This window comes from Strigops habroptila, chromosome 14, assembly GCF_004027225.2.
Source record: "Strigops habroptila isolate Jane chromosome 14, bStrHab1.2.pri, whole genome shotgun sequence".
In the NCBI taxonomy this organism is placed as follows: domain Eukaryota; kingdom Metazoa; phylum Chordata; class Aves; order Psittaciformes; family Psittacidae; genus Strigops; species Strigops habroptila.
The window spans coordinates 9016325-9034790 of NC_044290.2; the positions used below are offsets into that span (position 1 = coordinate 9016325).

At 40.3% G+C, this 18466-nt stretch overlaps 1 protein-coding gene across 11 annotated transcripts in view; it reads right to left on the reverse strand.

The window, feature by feature from the left end:
- PECAM1 (platelet and endothelial cell adhesion molecule 1) overlaps nt 1-18466 on the reverse strand; it is a 38381-nt gene that overhangs the window by 5053 nt on the left and 14862 nt on the right. For 3 of the 11 annotated variants that reach the window (XM_030506320.1, XM_030506316.1, XM_030506315.1), the window contains 8 exons: nt 18095-18376; nt 17048-17329; nt 16529-16636; nt 15598-15625; nt 14172-14242; nt 13000-13068; nt 8004-8060; nt 6124-6214 (listed from right to left, as the gene is read on the reverse strand). In XM_030506320.1, coding sequence (XP_030362180.1) covers nt 6165-6214; nt 8004-8060; nt 13000-13068; nt 14172-14242; nt 15598-15625; nt 16529-16636; nt 17048-17329; nt 18095-18376 — 947 coding nt within the window. In that variant the 3' untranslated portion in view covers nt 6124-6164. Of the gene's footprint in view, nt 1-6123; nt 6215-8003; nt 8061-12999; nt 13148-14171; nt 14243-15536; nt 15626-16528; nt 16637-17047; nt 17330-18094; nt 18377-18466 lie in introns of those variants that run through there. The other 8 variants (XM_030506317.1, XM_030506319.1, XR_004389992.1 and 5 more) reach the window with 8 other exon arrangements.

Consider the following 18466-nt stretch of genomic DNA (forward strand, 5'->3'; position numbering starts at 1 on the left):
GTGACCTTCAGTGCACTGCCAGTGTCTGTAAATAATACAATGGGCTGCCTTTTTATCCCATGGGCATGTGAGTGCTGATGGAGCCTTTCAAAACTCAAATGGATGCCATAAACTGACGTAGACTGTGCTATTGTGATTCTTATTTATGAGTCTGTCTTTTTAAGTACAAGTTCCAAAGTCACAAAGTGGATGGCAGAAAAACACCCCGTCTGCGTGGTTTGAGGTTGGGTTAGATATCTTACCTAACGTTCATAAATGCACTCCTGAAATGTAAGTTCCCTGCCTCTTAGACCTCTTGAGAGAAGAGCAATGGCTCATTCAAGACATTTATTCTTTTTTTGTTTTAAATCCATCTTTTTTTACCATCTTTTTAGCCCTATAAAGCTGGTCACCACCTACACAACCCTCACAAAACTTGTTTAGCTGAGATCCTCCATGGTTCTATAATGGATGGTTATATTCTCACCTTTGGTTAGAGCAACATAACTGACAAAGCTATGTACTCCAAGGTAAAACTTCATTTCACATCTTGGGAAGGACCTCACTTCTCTGGATGTTCCAGTCACAGAATGTATGTGCGTGCAAGAGAGCAGGCACATCCCGAGGAGATTCAGTGGCACTGAACACCCTATAGATTTTACATATGGGACTGGAACCCAGCTCTGTCCCCAGTGATACATTAATCAGCTTAACAGGTTTTTCTATGCAAGTCTTGAGTGCCTCAGGTCCATGAGGACCTGCAGCAAGCAGCAGCCATCCCCAACCTTGTGCCATTCCAGCAGCATGAGTGTCTGTGGTATGTATCCAGAGCTGTGCAGGTGTTCAACACAAATGCTTGAAGATTATTATTTGTCATCTGCCTCCTGTAGCAGCACTACCAAATACCAGTTGTTCCATGGACTTTTCAAGCTGACCATTCTATAAATGTCATACTGAAAGCCTGATTAGTAAGAACATATATGAAGGGATTGCCCAGTAGCTGTCCAGTAAAGATCCTCAACAACAAATAAACCATTAAAAGGCAGCAACACTTGAACATTATTTCACTAGATACACATTAATCTCAATCGAATTTCCCTATATTTAACAGCTTGCAAAATAAAATACAGTGTATAAATTACAAAATGGCACCTTGCAGAGTCATCAGTTCTATGGTCCAGAAAATAAACTCTTATGGTTAATCTAACTTTTTTTTGTTCACCTTGCAATGATGTAAAAGTGCTGCCTACAACTAAGGTTCAAGCTCTGGTCCTAAGAAGTATCCAAGCACTCGCTTAATTCAAGAACATGGGTGGGACCAGTGTCCCTGCAACAACCACATAGAACAGTACATGTTTGACAGCTGTCCTGATTATGGTTTAGAGCAGAAGTCCCTACAGAGAGGACAAACTGTTACTGGACAAGAAAAGAGTCTTCCTTTCAGAAGCAAGTTCTCATGAGCATTATATTTCCCCTTCCAATTCCTTGCCAGAAAAACAACACACTGCAGAAATCCGGTATAGGATACAATTTTCAGAGCCAAGTAAGAGCCTGCAAAGACACCTGAAGTTTTATTACTAAAAAAATGCTTGTTCCCAACGAAAGCCTGAGAGCTGGTGGGCTCTTTCCATTTAGGATCAGTGAACTTTAAGATTAGATCTTAGTATTTTGGGGAGGTTTTAAGTGATTTATCTGTTCAGAAGTTTCACAGAATACCTTCAAATACTAAAACATAACTATTTCTTTGCCCTCTGAAAGTAAGGCAATCCAGAGACATAAGGAAAGTAACTCTGCTTTTAGAAGAGGACTTAAGTCTTGTTTAAAGTGCTCTTTTGTATGGTCTGTTAAGATATTTCACATGTGACAAAACTAAGTGCTGACTCCTGAAGGGTATTTTCTTGGAAAGTATATCAAATTCAGTGGAGAGAGGCCGTGCCAAGGGAATTCATCTAAAGCAGAGTGTTTGGATTAAGACTCTGGGTTGATCTGGCTAGCATTTTTTCCTATAAATGTGGGATAGTTTCTGAATCTGTGTTTTTTCTTAGTATGTGTTCTCTAAATAGCAGAAAACCTTGATCTTCGCATAGGCACAACAGTTGTGTGCATTGTTAAAAGTTCTCTAAAATCATTAAATGAAGGATATTATGAAAAGTGCCTCTACCATAAATAGACCTTAATAAAGGTCTTTCAGAAACTCCCTTGCCAGCCAGCAGAAGTAATGAGGAGACTGGACACAGGTGAATCTAACTTTGCAGATGATAATGCTAAAGCCTCTTTCTCTCCTTCCTCTATGATTACAGCACCTTATAGCAGTGCACAAACTTAATTTCAGTATAAAACTGATCTCAGTGTTTGGCAAGATTGATCCCTGCATGTTTAGCCAGTTTGGCATGGGAAACATGTAAAAGCTTTTTGAGTCCTGAAAGCTGACAGAAGTGACCAAAACCACTGCTGAGCCGGTGCTACATCAAAGCTTGACTTTAAGTGGACAAAACTCCGTGTAAGGTTTATGAAGTGAGGTATTAATGAGCTGTAGTTTAGTCCTCTGCCATAATGTATTGTGCTTACAGGAAGGAGGAAATGAGGAATTCTGTATAAATTCCAAACTTCAAACAACGGGATGTTTGCTACCCCAAAGCCACTAGGTCACAATAACAGATATCCCGCCTCCTTGTTATCTGTCACCCAGATTCAAACTAGTGTGGCTTTCTAGCTAAGTGTCAGATCTTTACCAGGAGAATGTCATAATCTGTGTCCTTTGAACGTGCTGCTGAAAGGCTGTATGATTTCTAAAAGGAACTAATCAAGTAAGCCAGCACGTAGCCTCCGATGAAAGCACAGTGTATGGTGCTTTTGCTCATTCTTTGCTATATCAATCTTTTCTCAACCTTTTTAGTTCATTCCTGTTAAAAATATGAGATGTTTTTTACTTGAAACACACTGGTTTTATTGTGATGAAAGAGAACAGAGGGATGTTCATATAATACCTGGCTTTGCCTTACAGAAACAGGTAAATGGGATATTCTGGATTCTAGTCATATACAGAAAAATTGGCCAAGCTTTCCTAGCAGGGCAACCAAGAAGCTGCAGATTTCATGAAAGGAATCAGAGCTGAAGGTTTTGTGCTGGTGATTTCTAAAAGATTCCCAAGTCTAACAATGGTAGGTGGATTTTTGGATCTCTGATGTACTCAAACTCTTGCTTTTAGTTAGTGGGGGTTTAAATTCAAAGAACATATTTTTACAAAAGAATACATTAATGGCAGGAATTTAAGACACTGTCATCCCCATCTGCTCTGCCCTTCCTTGTTGCTGGAGGTTATAGAGAAGAGAATATGTGCCTAAAACCAGTTGCAAGGTGAGATGCTAGATCATCAACTGAAGATGCTGAACTGCACATACTACATTCTGCCAAGCCCTTTATTGGAGCAGTAGCTTCTAACAGAGAATCTTGGCAGGCAGCTTGGGAACAGATCTTACACAGAGGCATGCACGCAATTCAGCTTTGCATTTGAGGTTCAAGCAAGGTCAGAAGCTCCCTGCATATTTGTGCCTTACTGGAACCATCTGGCTTTGCCTAATTTTTGGCTGAGGCTATTTTAAGCATTTTGGTCTGGAGTCAACGTCTCACAGATCCAGGCTTTGGTCTAGAATATGTCTTGAAATCTAAAGATCCAAAGAGTTTTTATTTTGGAGAAGGAACAAGTTATTTGTATGACTTCAGACTGCATGCAACTAGCATGGGCTCCTAAGGCCTGAGTTTTGAATAACACAACAAACCCTCAGACCCTATGAGTTTTCTTTATGCTGGAAAAGGCTTTCAGAGGGAAATTCTGGCTCAGTACAGGGGTGTTAAGCCTGAGGCTCAGCAGCAGGAAAGTATTTGAGCAGATTTCCTGATTGCTAGGGCTGATTTCTAATAGTTTGTTCCAAACCACTGAATGCAAAGGGGATTTCTCATGCCTCTTTCCACTGGGATATATTTATTTTTCCATAGTACATTGTTGGTTGCAATAGGATTCTTACAATTTCCTGTCTCACCACTGCAGTTGCTTGCAAGTGACCAACTCATTTTTCCAGACTTAGCAGCATAGAGGCTGGCTCTGCATTTTGTTCACTAGATTTCCATTTTCCTAATAAGAAATTAGTAGTAGTTATCTTGCAATAAGAAGCCACTATGAATTCAATTCAGTGCACATCAAGGTCAGTGCAAAGCCTATCACTGGCTTCTGTGAGCTTTGGATCTGATACAGACCAAATGAAGAGTTCACTGTAAGGATGTGTTAATACATTGCCTTCCACAAGCAGTGCTCTGAAAAAATGTAAGGAAATCTGGGAACTGGAGTTGGCTCTAGTCTTCTCAGCAATATGAACAGAAGTGTGCTGCCCCAAGAACTCAGATCAATGTGGAGGGAAATGATGGAGCTGACATAAAGAACTACTATAGAGATGCTTGGACCTCCTGCCCCTACTGTCTCTTTGGAAGACGAAAGATGTGATGGAAGTAAATCATACATCTAAAAGAGCCTCCACCCATGCAGCTGAATTTAGTATCTGACACATCCTGACCCCCCCCCTCAGGAAGAGCATCAGCTGCCAGCCTGGCCTGTTGGGACTCCAGCTCAGGCAAAGTAGGCAGCGGGGCCAGTCATTTTATCATTCTTGGCAGTCTGCTGATTCAGACAATTGCCTGTTTGGCTTAAGTTTTGGACTGTCTCAGTTCTTTCTGAACAAAAAGCAACAGCTCTGGGACTGGGCTGGATATTCCTGACTTCCAGTATACTACGGCCTTCTCATAGAGCAACCAGAGAAAGCAGCATTTTGAGGAAATTGGCTCATCTTGGTAGGTGTGAAAGACATTTTAGGTAAAGGTGTTATAAACCTTACTGGTACCAACTGCGATCATCCCCCAAATTGCCATTTGGATGTAAGGCTTGAGTTAAAGCTGAGGCTTGAAGCTTTAGGTATTTTATCTAAAATGCTGAAGTAACAGCCTATTGCTCAAGAAAAGGTTTTAAATCAATATGTGGGTGAGCTTCCCAAACACTAAACCTTTCCCTGAATTAAACTAACCTTTCAGTAACAATGCAAGGACAGCTTCATGTCTTTGATTTGCTTCCAGAGGCAGTGCTATTGACCAGCATCCTCCTTAAACCTCTCATTATATCAGAGGGAATCTAGTGTCCAAATAAAGAGGCTGACATTCTCTATCTGCACAGTACTATTATTTTGTTTGCAATCAAAATACACGTGACTAGACTTGAATGTTGCAAATATCCTGCTTTTCCTACTTTTTCCTATTACTGTAGTTAACCACATGCAGGTCTTCTGGGATTTGAAATGTGCATTTGACAGTTTGTTTCTGTCTGTCTTTACTGTAACAACTCTTTAGGCCTGGTGCTCAGAATAAGGAAAGCAGCACAGCAGATAGGACGGGAAGTCTTACCATAGTGTGATGGAGACTCTGAAATGATAGTGACAGGAGATAACATACCAGGAAAATAAGAAGAAAAGGAACAGCAGATACCTCGCAGACTGCCAAAGCCCTGGAGCATGGGAAAGGTCAGAGCATTATCTGCACTATGGATTCATGATTTGGGGTAAGGACAAGCAATTGCTGTAGAACTCAAAATACAAGAGAAGTTGGTTACTAACATGGCATCTGCCTTAATGGGAAAACAGCATTGAGATCCATCAGAAAAATGAAGAGGAAACATATTTTAGCTCAGACACAAAGAATTGCATCAGACATAACAACTACTGAGAGCTCTGCAGATTCCTCTCTAGTGGACACAATTTCTGGAATGCCCAGACGATTTGAATTGACAGAATTGCTCATAAAGCACTCAATTCTAGTTAAACAAACCCAAACCACAGTAGTTACAAACAAATAATAATAAAATGTTACATAGGTCTTAGGTGTTAAATCTGTCAAACTGCAGCTGACATCCATTCCCAAATTCAGGTAATTACCCCAAAGGACACATTTATCTGAACCATTAACTTCCTGAAGTAGATTGTACTCTTGCATTTGCTCAAAAACCTTAAAGAAGATTCAAACATAGCAAAGATCATAATGGTAAACCAACTTCTGACCCACTAGAAATGTTCAGCATCTTTCACAACGGGCCTTTGGTATACTTACATTAATATATATGAAAGTATTGAAGAAGTTAGATCTATTTCCTAGGGATTCTCCACTGCATTTATACTTTCCCACCTTGCAATCACACAGCCTATCAAAAATCAAAGTAAATGTTACATTTAAATAGCCTGTGATGTAGCTACCCAAAGCAACTGCACAGTTATGTGATGCACTGCTTATCTAATTGAAACACTTTTCCTGTGTATCAGTCAGGAAAAACAGACGTGATTAAAACAATAAACTGTTACTATGTTTCCAAGAATAACTGAAACGGTAGAACTTTATGCATAAAAGAGCAGGTGGACTGCAAGATTAAGGGGTGTTTGCATATCATCTGGCTAATTCACCTCACTCTTTCAATCATATCTCATTTTATTGCAGTTCCCACTTCAGGCAAGTACAGTCTTGTAAGTGTTTTGAATTCTATCTCTGCTGTACCAACCCTGAGTTTACACTACAACTCACAACACATGCTTCTGGTGTACAACACTTTCCGTTATGTCAAAAATAGGAGTGGTGAAAGGTGTAATAACCAGCTTCACACCCTGGCAGAAAGCAAGGGAGGGTTATACAGCCAGATTGGGCCACTTGTTGTAGGTGCAATTTACACTCACTGGGAAACGTTTCAGAACACTGGTGACCTTTGGGTTCAGCCCTAACATGAGCTGGTTTTTCCTCATGATGCTGCCAGGTTATCCTGCATGAAGTGCCGTGCCCTATTCTTTAATGTAAAGGGTATTCTGCTTTTAGCTGCAATGAGCCCAAGGCACAAGCTCAGCACCAAGCCAGGAGTCAGGATTCTGAATTTCTGTTCCCAGTGTTGTCACTCTCTAAACACGTTGCCTTAAATGAATGACCTAATCTCTCTGTTTATTCAGCTGCAAAATGGAGATAAAAATTGCTTTATAAATCCTCACAAGGAAAAATTAGGTAATGTTTTCTAAAGTACTTGGGGACCCTCACATGGAAGATTCCCCAGAAACTGTGTCAGAGCAGGTGGGAAATCCCTTACAAAATAGAAAAATAGCAAATCAAAACACACTGATCCAAAATTAAAAATGGCACACAACAAAGGCACTGGGTAATGTGGATGGGGACAAAACCTGAACAGTCTGCAGCCCTAATATTTACAAATCTAGACTTCCTAACACAATGAGAGGAAAGGAAATCCTTTCTGTTTAGTCTTTGACAAACTACCAAGAAATGCTTTTAACCTACTGTCTCTGAACTCATTAGTGCCAGAACTTTCATAGACAGTAATTGCCAGTAAGCTGCTAATGCCCTTATACACAGTCTACGTTACAAGAGGTAGAAGGGCAGAGTGGCTGGCACATACAGCTCAGACAATTTTTCATGGTTCTTAAAATAAACAATCCACCCTACTGAAGTGATCAGACTGCATTAAAGGTTTTTAGAGTGTTGTGAGAAGCTTTATAGATATTTTCTGGTGTTATACCAAAACCAGTGTAATATTTTATAACGCATGGCAGACATGCTCAACTAAGAGGGGAAGTGTTGTTCATGAGCAGTTTGAGTAAGACAGCATAGCATCCAATTCCCTAATAGAGCATGTTCAGCTCTGGATTCAGACCCAGGTGTATGGCCCAACTACTTGTCACATACAGTACAGATGGGCTGCTGAAGTAGATGTTACAAATATTAATCTCGCTGCATTAAACATGACTGGATTATGAGAAACCATGAAGGTGGTGTACAATTTATCAGCACCTGTGGTTTTGTAGCTGCACTTCATGTTCCTTTGTGACTTGCATCTCTGTTTTATGGCATGTATCTTCTAAACTAGTCAGTCTGAATTTAACCCCTAATCTCTATATACAAACACTTCCTTCATGTGTTTAATTTTTCACTAGCTTACTTACCATTATTAGCTTTTCTGATTTCACTATAAACTGTTTCAGTCCCCTTCTGTACAGGAGCTGGAAAACGTATTGGCACAGAATCAATTTCTTTTCTTTTTTTATCTCTTTTTATCTTTCTTTTTTTTTATTTGCTTTATGAAAAGCTCCTTAAACAAACAGAACACACTGGTTTACTTTCAAAGGAAGCAGTTACACACGCAGCAACGAGCCTGTAGAGTCTGTACCAAATAGCAACCACACCCCCTCCCCAAACCCAGCCTGCAAGGTTCTGAGAGGGAGATGTCTCTCCCTCTGTATAAAAATGATGATAAAAATAGGCTTCCTTTTCTACATTTGACTTTAACATTCTAATCTTCTCAAATTGATACTGCTTTCATTTTACAGAGACATCTGCCACTAGAGAAGAGTTTGTCTAGATCACTGTGAAGACCTTCTGTGATTTGTTCTAGGGATTTAGGGGTCCTAGAGGAGATCTATCATTTGGAAGACTAACTATATACACTTTTGACAACTAGCCTGGGCACACACACACAAATCTAATTTGCTGTTCTTTGTGAAGTGTCTCAGAAGAACATTTGCAGACTTTACACAGCACAGCTTCTGTTTAGTTGCTATCTGTCTGGGAAAGGTCTCCTCTCAGTTCCTCAGCATGGTGGACTATTCCGTTAGTGCACTGAGACCAGGTGGACATAGCAGGAGTGAAGGCTAAGAAGGCTTGTGGGAAGATAGAAATTAGGGAGAAAAAGCAGGCAGAGAGACTTTGTGCCTCCAAGGACACAGCTGAGATACAAATGTTGGTGTCAGACACTACTTTTCAGCCCCTTAAGTTTACAAATAGGCCCCTGTAAACCTCTGCTCTTGTATGAGATGGAAAGCCAAAAGCTCTTCCCATTTTGCTATCTGAGTTTTAATACCAAACTATAGGCACTTACCCCAGCAGGGAAGGGGCAGAGCTATGTCTAAAGGCCTGGAAATAGCAAGAACTCAGTTTATCTATGTCAGTATAAACACAGCTCTGGCTAGTAGGTGATCAGAACAATTTCCTTGATTTCTTGCAGGTTTGCAGATAAAGAATCCCTGGGCAACCATTGTAAAGCAAAGTGCTCCAGAATTCTGTGCATTTAAAATCATTCTCCATTTGGTATAAAGGCCTGTGCAGGCAGGGTCTAGGAGCTTGCTATTCAAGGCTCTCAAAGCAGTTTAGCAATATTCATTCATTTCAGTTAAATTGAGTCTCTTAGAAAACCTCAGAATTCCATCAGTCTCACCTCCAATTTCTGTGGCTCTTCAATAAACCAAGAGGTGAGATTTTTCTAGTTAAAGTGAGAACTAGAAAACCTGCAAGAAACTGGAAAGAAAACTCACATTTCTGGATAGAGTGTCCTGTACTTTAGCTATTAAAAAAACGTTTAAAGAATTCAGACAAATCAATTTGCAGCCAGTCCCAGAATCAGGACTGTTACTGTTCTGCACCTCTCTGAAGAACTCAACGTTCTAATTTCCTTTGTTTTAATTCTGTTAAGCATCCTTTAAATGTTGGGAGCTCACACATTAGAACTGAGTGGCAAACCTGTGATTAATTTCAATGACAGTAGGAGTTACACTTCACTGAGTGCCTAATCACAGCTCCCAAACTCACAGGTTTTGCACTAACTTTCTTTGCAGATTAGTCTGAAGATCTTGCAGCACATTTCATGTGCTTAGGGGCTATTGCTTAAATTATCAATTCACTTCCCAGTGAAGTAAGAAGTAATCTCAGAATTTTAACAGCTCATTTTGTTTGGAATACTTTTGTTAGCAGATGACACTCCTAAACCTACTCCTATTGGCTCTGTGGAAAGACTCGGTAGGAGGCATTTCATCAGCTTGCCTTTTTTTTCCAGACCATTTCATTAAATTGTGATAAAATGCCATTGCCCACAGTATTTTCTTTGTTAATTTTCCACAGGGCGTCTCAGCACTGGAAAAAAGGTGCTTGGAGAAATTACTTGGATGATTTGACATTTTGTTTCCACTAACTTTACAGTGTTGCCACCCTGCAGATAACTAACCAGCCAGAAAAGTAAAGAAGGAGCATGTTCTTACTCAGCCCCGATTAGCAGTTTCTCCCCTCTCACTTCAGGGATATTTCCTGATCTTACTTTAGCACTGGCCTTTGGTTTTGCTTGGATTAACAATAAAGGGTCTAAATCACTTTGCCACCTTTTTGCACAAGTAGGCTTTAGAAAAGATAAGCACTATATTTTTGCCAAGCATACAATTTCCTGAAGTATTCAATTCAATCATTCTCTAGAATTGCCACTCTTTTACTAACTACATTCTACTATGACTACCCCAAATAAGAGCTGGACTGAGCGGCCCCAGCTCTACCTTGGATTTGTCTAGCAGCTTCACCCCTATTTCAAACAATAGGTATCAAGTTATTCCCACATGGAAGTTTTCAAATGAAGCAGTGAAACTTTGCTTCCACCAAGCTTACCACTCACTGTCAGTAACACTGTAAGGAGCCTTTACAGTGAAGAAGTGTAGTACATATAAAGTTCTTGATGCAATAGCCTATTCAGCATTACACTGTCTTAAAAAGTACTTCAGAAATGCAGACATGGTTGGAAAATAAGGGTGAAAACACTGTTTTCAAATGTAAGTAGTTCTTTACTGTCAAAGACAAGATGTTCATGCTTCTGCAATTATTGTAAACTTGTTTTGAGGTGACAGTCAATTATTCCTCATTCCCAAAAGTGACATAAAGGCTACTGTAATAGCTTAGATACTGCAGCATTTATTGCAGTGGTCTTTCACAACACACAAAATAGGATTCTCGGGCTCCTGAGATGAACATTTGTCTTAACGTTGACAACAGTGGCAGGAGGAACACGTGATTGGGAAGATAAATTAATTTTAAGTTAGTCCTGAGAGATCAAAGAAATCCGGAGTTCCTCGAAAGGCAGAAGGAATCAGAATGTCCATAGAGCCTGCTAGGGGAGACAGGAATGCCTAGAGAAAAGGTGAGCATGATATTCTTCGTCTTCATTCAGAAAATAAGCGGAATCTAAAGAGGTGTGATAGGGTGATAATCTGAAACGCCTGTTCCCTAAGAAGGGCTGGGCATAACCCACAGACAGACGTGAAAGAATATGATGGTTTTAAACAAAACTTGTACAGTAACATCAATGTGGCAGCAGTCCTATGGCTGAATTCTTTGTGTGGCTGCACATGATTATTACAAGGATATATAAAGGAACTTGGCTTTGCTTCTCTTAAGACTAAATCTCATCCCGTTCTCATTGTGATAGGCAGTGCAGAGCTGAAAGAATTAATCTTGCAAATTGGTCTCATACAACTCCTGCCATTTAAACAGCACCCTCAGGATGCTCTGAGAGATTAACACATTAAATACTTGCAGTGCAGTTGCTATTTGCATATCCAAAGCATTCATTTGCCAAGCATTCACTTGTGTCCTGGGTGCCACAAAGGAATAGATAAGGGAGCTCTCATATCTCAATATACTTGAAGCACATTTCAGTCTTACAGAATCAATTAATGTTTTGGGTGTCAGATACAGGTCTGTAACATGAGGCAGCATTCAGTTAAAATAATCTGATCTCATTTACACACTGTCTAATTATTTTGCATCTTAATGGGGTTCAGTCTACATAGCATAGATACTATCTTATTAGTCTGGTATGGAATAGTGTTATGTATCAGAGATGGGATGAAAAGGCTATTTTTAGAGATGCTGATCTTGTATTTGATAGGGCTTTTAATTTAAATAATCATGCAGTAGCATATCTTTACCATTCTACACCACTGTATTGTATAGTGCACCCTCAGGAACAGTTGGAACAATTCAGTATTAGCCCTGTTCTGAAAAAGAGTATGAAAACTATGGTATCTCAGTGCAGAATTTAGCAGAGGTGGAAAAACAGCATGCTTAGAACACAGGGAAAACTCTGTGATGAATGATACCAGCAAGTGAAAACAGAGAAAGAATAGGAGGACTGGCAGTTCCGGCAGAGCTTTGATGCCAAGCAAGAGTGAGCACTTCTGCCCAAACATCTGTATTACTAACTAAACAGTCATGCCTTTGGTCTCTGAAATAAGTGAGTGGTCCTTCCTACCAGGAAAAAGCAAATTTATCCATTTCTTCCTCAGTTTGCTTCTCATCTGGCTAAAGCAAAAAAAGCCAGAGCACAGCATAACCCCCCCCCCCCCCCATGGGCTTTAGTCACTCGCAGCTACTTGAAACCTTTTGTATATTTTGGAAATATTTAACAGCTTTCAACACAAGGGCACATGGCACAGGGTGACTGAAGTGTGCATTTGGGTGCTGAGAATAAATGTCAGTGGACATTCCTCCTTCAAGGTTGCAGAGACATATACCTTAGGCTCATGCTGTGAGGTCTGGCTACTGTTACTAAAGAACTACAGGTAAGATCCAAAGTTATCTGGACATCAGTATTCTCATTTCTCTGTTTAATGTGCCACAAAATCCAGGCCTCTCCAAACTGAGGGACTAAATCTACACTGGTCTATCTTCCTTTTCTATCACAAGTGAATTACAGCTTTGACCCTTCAACCAGTTCCTTTATAAAGGAGGAAATTCCACTGCTTTCTGTTCTTTCCATTACCCTACCCTGTGGCAACTTCAAATGGCTCCCAGTGAATTTGGGCTCTAGAACATGAAGTTTCACAGAAGGCTGCCTTCTGCTCAGAGCCACAGCTCCAGCTGGGAGCCCTGCTCTGCACAGACCTCATGTGGGAGGGAAGGGCAAGCCCACAAGAGGATCCCAGGGGAAGAAGGGCTGCAATAGAACAGTAGCCTGGTTGCCACAGCATTGTCTAGATTGAGAAGCACCACTTGCATTAAACTTTCATGCACAGAAAACACAACCTGCTTTTACATTCACCAGTGCCAACATCAAACCAGAGTCAGAGAATAACAGCATGCCCATAGTTGCTCCCAAAACATAACCATAGAGGCCAGAGAGTTTATTACCTTTGTGAGGATCAAGCGTTGATACTTCGACTTCAGTGTACTCCACCTCAGCACCCTCAAGGTCAGGTCCTGCCCCAAAAATATCAAGAAGATGTTTCTTTGCAGGACTGCATACTTCATTTGAGCTGTGGGCCTGATCCTGCTGCCACTGAAATTAATGGACAAGTCCTCATTGACTTTGATAGGTGCAGGATCAGGCCCTACTTATGGCAGATGCAAGTTACTCTGTTGTAAGACCAACCCATTCCTAGGTCATCCCAATCCCAAAGGCAGCAGACCAACTCAAGCCAAATTTCTGAAAATGTGGGACATGCAAATTGTGCCTAAAACTGTTACTTTCAATTTAAAACCTTCAAAAGAGGCACAACACAAATGCAGCAGAGAATTATCTGAGACTCTCCTATATTCCTGCTCCAGCTCCTCTCCTCTATTTCTCTTTAGGTATAAAATTAGCTTTACTCTCATCTGTGGATTTCATGTAATTTTCACTATCTTCAGTGTAACCCAAACCTAAAATACTAAATCAAAAGTTGAACTGACAAAACATTTACTGTAGCCAATCAAATGAATGAGTTGCACAGCTGCAAATCCTGTTGTCATTATGGTTATTTATATATGAGAAATTCTACTTTTAGATTCACGCCCAAGACATTCATAAACACAGGTGGGAAGATTGAGGTTTTTTAAACAATCAGCTAAAAAACACCCCAGGGGGAACTCTGTTTCTATCAGGTGCTCTAAACAGCATGTCCACCCATCTTTGTGAAGTGCACTGCAATGAAAGTTGCCCAGTCATGGCAAGTTAACATCGCTGTGCTGTGGCCACAGCACAGGACCATGTGCCACAACTTAGATTTCCTCTCTGAAATCATTTTCTTGCAGCTGTGTCAAAACTGTTGAGAACAGAACCATGAGTTCTCCATCTGAAATACTGTGAACCGATTGCCTGGTAGAAGTGTCTGAGCAGATTTATAAACCAAACTTGTATAACACGTACTCACAAAAAACTGTACAAATACAAAATGACAGAAGACACAGAGGAATACCAATAACATTCTCCCAAGTATTCCCAAAACTGGGTCCTATTCAAACAGCAACCATCTAAGTCCAAGACTTTAAATAAATGTTTAATTAAGCCAACTCACTAATAGTCTTACAGCAAAATATCTTACCTGAATAGTAGTCTCCATCATTGTGCTGTCTTGTCAGTTTTTCACTTGTCGAGTTAGTAGCCAAGGCAGGACTGAAAAGCAAATGAAAGTTGATGGAATTATCCAAAACCAGACAATAAAACCATGATGATATGCAAACATCAGCCATTGTCTATGCTAACTACCACATATTCTTATATTTTGCCTTTCTCTTTAAGAGAAGCACGAACAAATTTTAAGGCCAAAAATGTTCCCTCTTCCATTACTCTTAAGACCTCTGTATTTTTAATTCCATACCTAAATGCCTGACATTCTTCTATTTCTCGTAGCTGGCTTTCCCCCTCCCCCCCCTATTTTTAGAGTATTTCCTCATCCTGTTGTTGTGTTAGCAGGTGGTACATGAAGCACAACCATCTATTGTCTGCAGGTGTGTGCCATAATAATCTATATTCATATGGTGGAAGGCCTCCAGCCCTTTAAACAGAAATACTTCACCATTACTATATAGCAAGTGCCGTGGCTTAACCCCAGCCAGCAACTAAGTACCACACAGACACTCACTCCTAGGGTGGGAGTGGGGCGGAGTATCGGAAAACGGTAAAACCTCTGGGTTGAGATAAGACCAGTTTAATAATTGAAATACAGTAAAATATAATAACAATAATAGTAACGAAAAAAGGAGAGAAAGGGAGGGAGGGAAAGAGAAAGCCCAAGTAAAACAAGTGATGCTCCATACAATTGCTCACCACCCACTGACTGATGCCCGGCCCATCCCCAAGCAGCGATTGGCACCTCCTGGCCACCCCCCCAGTTTCTATACTGGGCACGATGCTCTATGTTATGGACTATCCCCTGTGGCTAGTTGAGGTCACTGTCCTGGCTCTGCTCCCTCCCGGCTTCTTGTGCCCCTCCTCACTGACAGACCACGAGCAACTGAAAAGTACTTGACTCAGAGTAAGCACTACTAAGCAACAACTAAACCATCAGTGTGTTATCACTATAATTCTAGTACTAAATCCAAAACACAGCACTGTACCAGCTACTAGGAAGAAAATTAAGTCTATCCCAGCCAAAGCCAGGCGAGTATGCACCATTTACATGCTCAGGTTCCACACTTTCCAATACATCCCAGTTAACCACCATCACCTTTCTGGTCAGTTTCTATACTGGGCATGATGCTCTATGCTATGGAATATCCCTGTGGCCAGCTCAAAGGGTCAGCTGTCGTGGCTCTGCTCCCTCCCAGCCTTTTGTGCACCTCCTCACTTACAGACCATGAGCAACTGAAAAGTACTTGGCCCAGAGTAAGCACTACTTAACACACTGATGTTTTAGTTGTTACTATCAACATTATTCTCATACCAAATCCAGAACACAGCACTGTACCAGCTACTAGGAAGAAAATTAAGTCTATCCCAGCTGAAACCAGGACAGCAAGCCGTCTTACCCAGACATCTCCATGGATGGTCCTTTAGCTTGACAAGAGAAAAATAAAAGCATCTATTAATTGACTGCACAACTAAAATAATCTAAAAGTCAAAACAAACATATAGTGTTTATCTGCCCAAGTCAGAATCATTTCTCTTGGCTATCACAAAATTAATTACCCAGTGGCTTACATCCCATTTATCACCCGGGTCCCTTAAATGTCTCTTGCACAGAGAACCTCAAATCCCAAATCTGAGACTTTAGCCTGGCCAATTTAAGGACATCCAAATACTCCCAATTTTCCCAAATATTTTGCAATGTACTGCATATCACAGGATAAACCAAATTTATTTATTTTTTGAAAGAACAAGATCTGAAATAACACCTTAATGGTAGAAGACAAATCCCTGAGTGAAATTGTGTTACAGCTGTGAGGAGAAAAAAATCAAAACAACAACCAATCAAACAAAAAAAACCCAACCAAAAATTGACTCCACAACCCAATATTCTCAAATTTGTTTCTTAAGGATTAGAGAAGCACCTCAGTAACACCTGAGTTGGGACCCCAAATCAAATTGTCATAGCTCTGTGAGGGATCAAAACCTAAAAAATCCCTCAGCCCTGTCTGCCTCTACATTGCACAGGACTGAATTCCAGACCTAGAACTGCATCAGAACAATGCAATTTTGGCCTATCTCCAATAACCTTTGCTTTACTAGTGACTTCCCAACACCATTAGTTAGATGGTCCCATTCTGCCCAATACACTTGGAAAGCTCGAGAACACCTGCAGCTGAACTTGGGCCACCCCGTGCTTTGAAGTAGGTTTTAAGTTTTGTAAAAATTGTATTTAGTCATCTCCAAAGCCTCACCCCACAGCCTTTGCTCCTGAAACAAATGCAAGTTTAACTGTAATACATTTGCCACAAATAGAAGGGAACCATTCATTACCCTTTTTCTTCTTACACAAAAACCACCATAAAGCGAGAGTCACGGCTCCTGCGAGGGGTATCAGGACAAACGCGACAATGACTCCTTTCTGCCAAGATGCTAAGATGACTGCAAATAAGAAAGACACATTGAAGAGGGTATGCACAGTGACAGGTCACCATTAGCAACTTCTGCCGCTCCTGACTTTTTCATTTTCCTACAAATTGGCCTTCTTACACACTGCGGAAGAACTTTAAGGTGATTTGCATGCAAAGTTCACTAGTGAGCCACTCCTTTGTGACTGCAACCTCAGTACAACGAGTTGCTTTTAGCTTGTATCTGTCTCCTTGGACTTTTGAGCTTCCTTTAAACTTTTCTACGCAAGTTAGACAATCTCTGTTTATAAATAGATGTCTCTGTTTAACTTCTGACAAATGTGGAACAAAAAAGTAAGGGAGTTATACTTAGTAACATCCCAGATAACATAACCTCACCTGTTATGAGGACATAGCATGCAGCTTATCATAAAAGTTAGCTTACCACTGATGGTTATTGGATGGCTTTTCACATCCACATTGGCTCGATTAGAAGCCAGGCAGTAGTATGTCCCCGTGTCCTGCCTGCTCATCGTGCCCTTGCGCCACATGACTCTGTCAGCATGTTCACTTTGCTCAAATACAAGAACATCACGATCAGTTTTTCTAAAAATCCTGAAGTGGATTGGCCAAGATCCCTCTTTCACAGAGCACAGAAAAGCAATCTCACTGCCTTCCTCCACTTCTCCATACGGAATACTGCCCAGGCTGGCATTCCTGATTGGCACTGCAGGGGAAGGCACGAAGAAAACAAATATTAGCACTATTAGAAATAACTTTGATGATAAAATACTGTATTGTAGAAATAGTTGCTTTAATGCTTGTGTTATATGCTTTAACTGTCACACGAAACCTCACTACCATCTTCTTTTTAAAGCTTTAACTACTAACTTTCCTGACAGGCAGAGGAATTTTCCCTTTCTACTTCATGCATATTTGTAGATCAGAGATCTTGCTCATATATAGTAACCCCTAGTTGCTAATAGGCACCATAATAAACTGACTTTCAGAGCTACTTCACCACTGCAGCTTCTGATGCTGAACACATGCTCAGTGCCTCTGAAAACAGCAGCTAATAACAGAGGCATTCAGGGATTTACATCAGTTATTTTAGTGATTAAAATCATAGACTATCTCTAATATTATTATGCATACATTAAATCAAGTCCTATGAAAATCAAACATGAAGAAAACAGATTTGCTCTGAAATTCTGAATCTTTAATTTTACTAAACCAGCTTCTGTAAGATTTCAAGTCAGAGCTGTGTTTAACATTAACATAACCTCAGTTGTAGTTAAGTTAATTCAGATCACTATCAGGAGTTCTACTTCAGCGACAAATGGTTGGAGATACCAAACTTCAACTATTTTTAATTCAAGTGACCAAAAATTTGTAAACATTTCACATCCATTATGCTTAGTCCATCATTTGCTGCTACAGTTTCAAAACTCAAAATATGGCATTAGACAGAGGAAGAATTAAACAGACTTACCTACTACTGTGACGTTTAGAATATTGCTGGTTTTCACACCACTGGAGTGATTATTTCTGGCATCACATCTGTATCCCCTTCTGTCATTTTGTCTAATGTTTTCATCCAAGAACGTAGCATATGTGTCATTAATGACTGTTTTCTTCATTTCATTTCCTTTGTAGAATGTGAATGTTATTGGTGGTGTTCCCATCGCTGAACGACAGATTAACTGTAGAGGCTTCCCTAACACCACCTCTGGTAAACCACTGGCAACAGAAAGAGTTGGCTTGGAGACTGGAGCTAAAAGGGGAATAACAAAAAATTGTTGCAAATTACAGTGCATAAAGCTGAAAGATACATTATTTTATAGAAAACACAGAAATACACAAT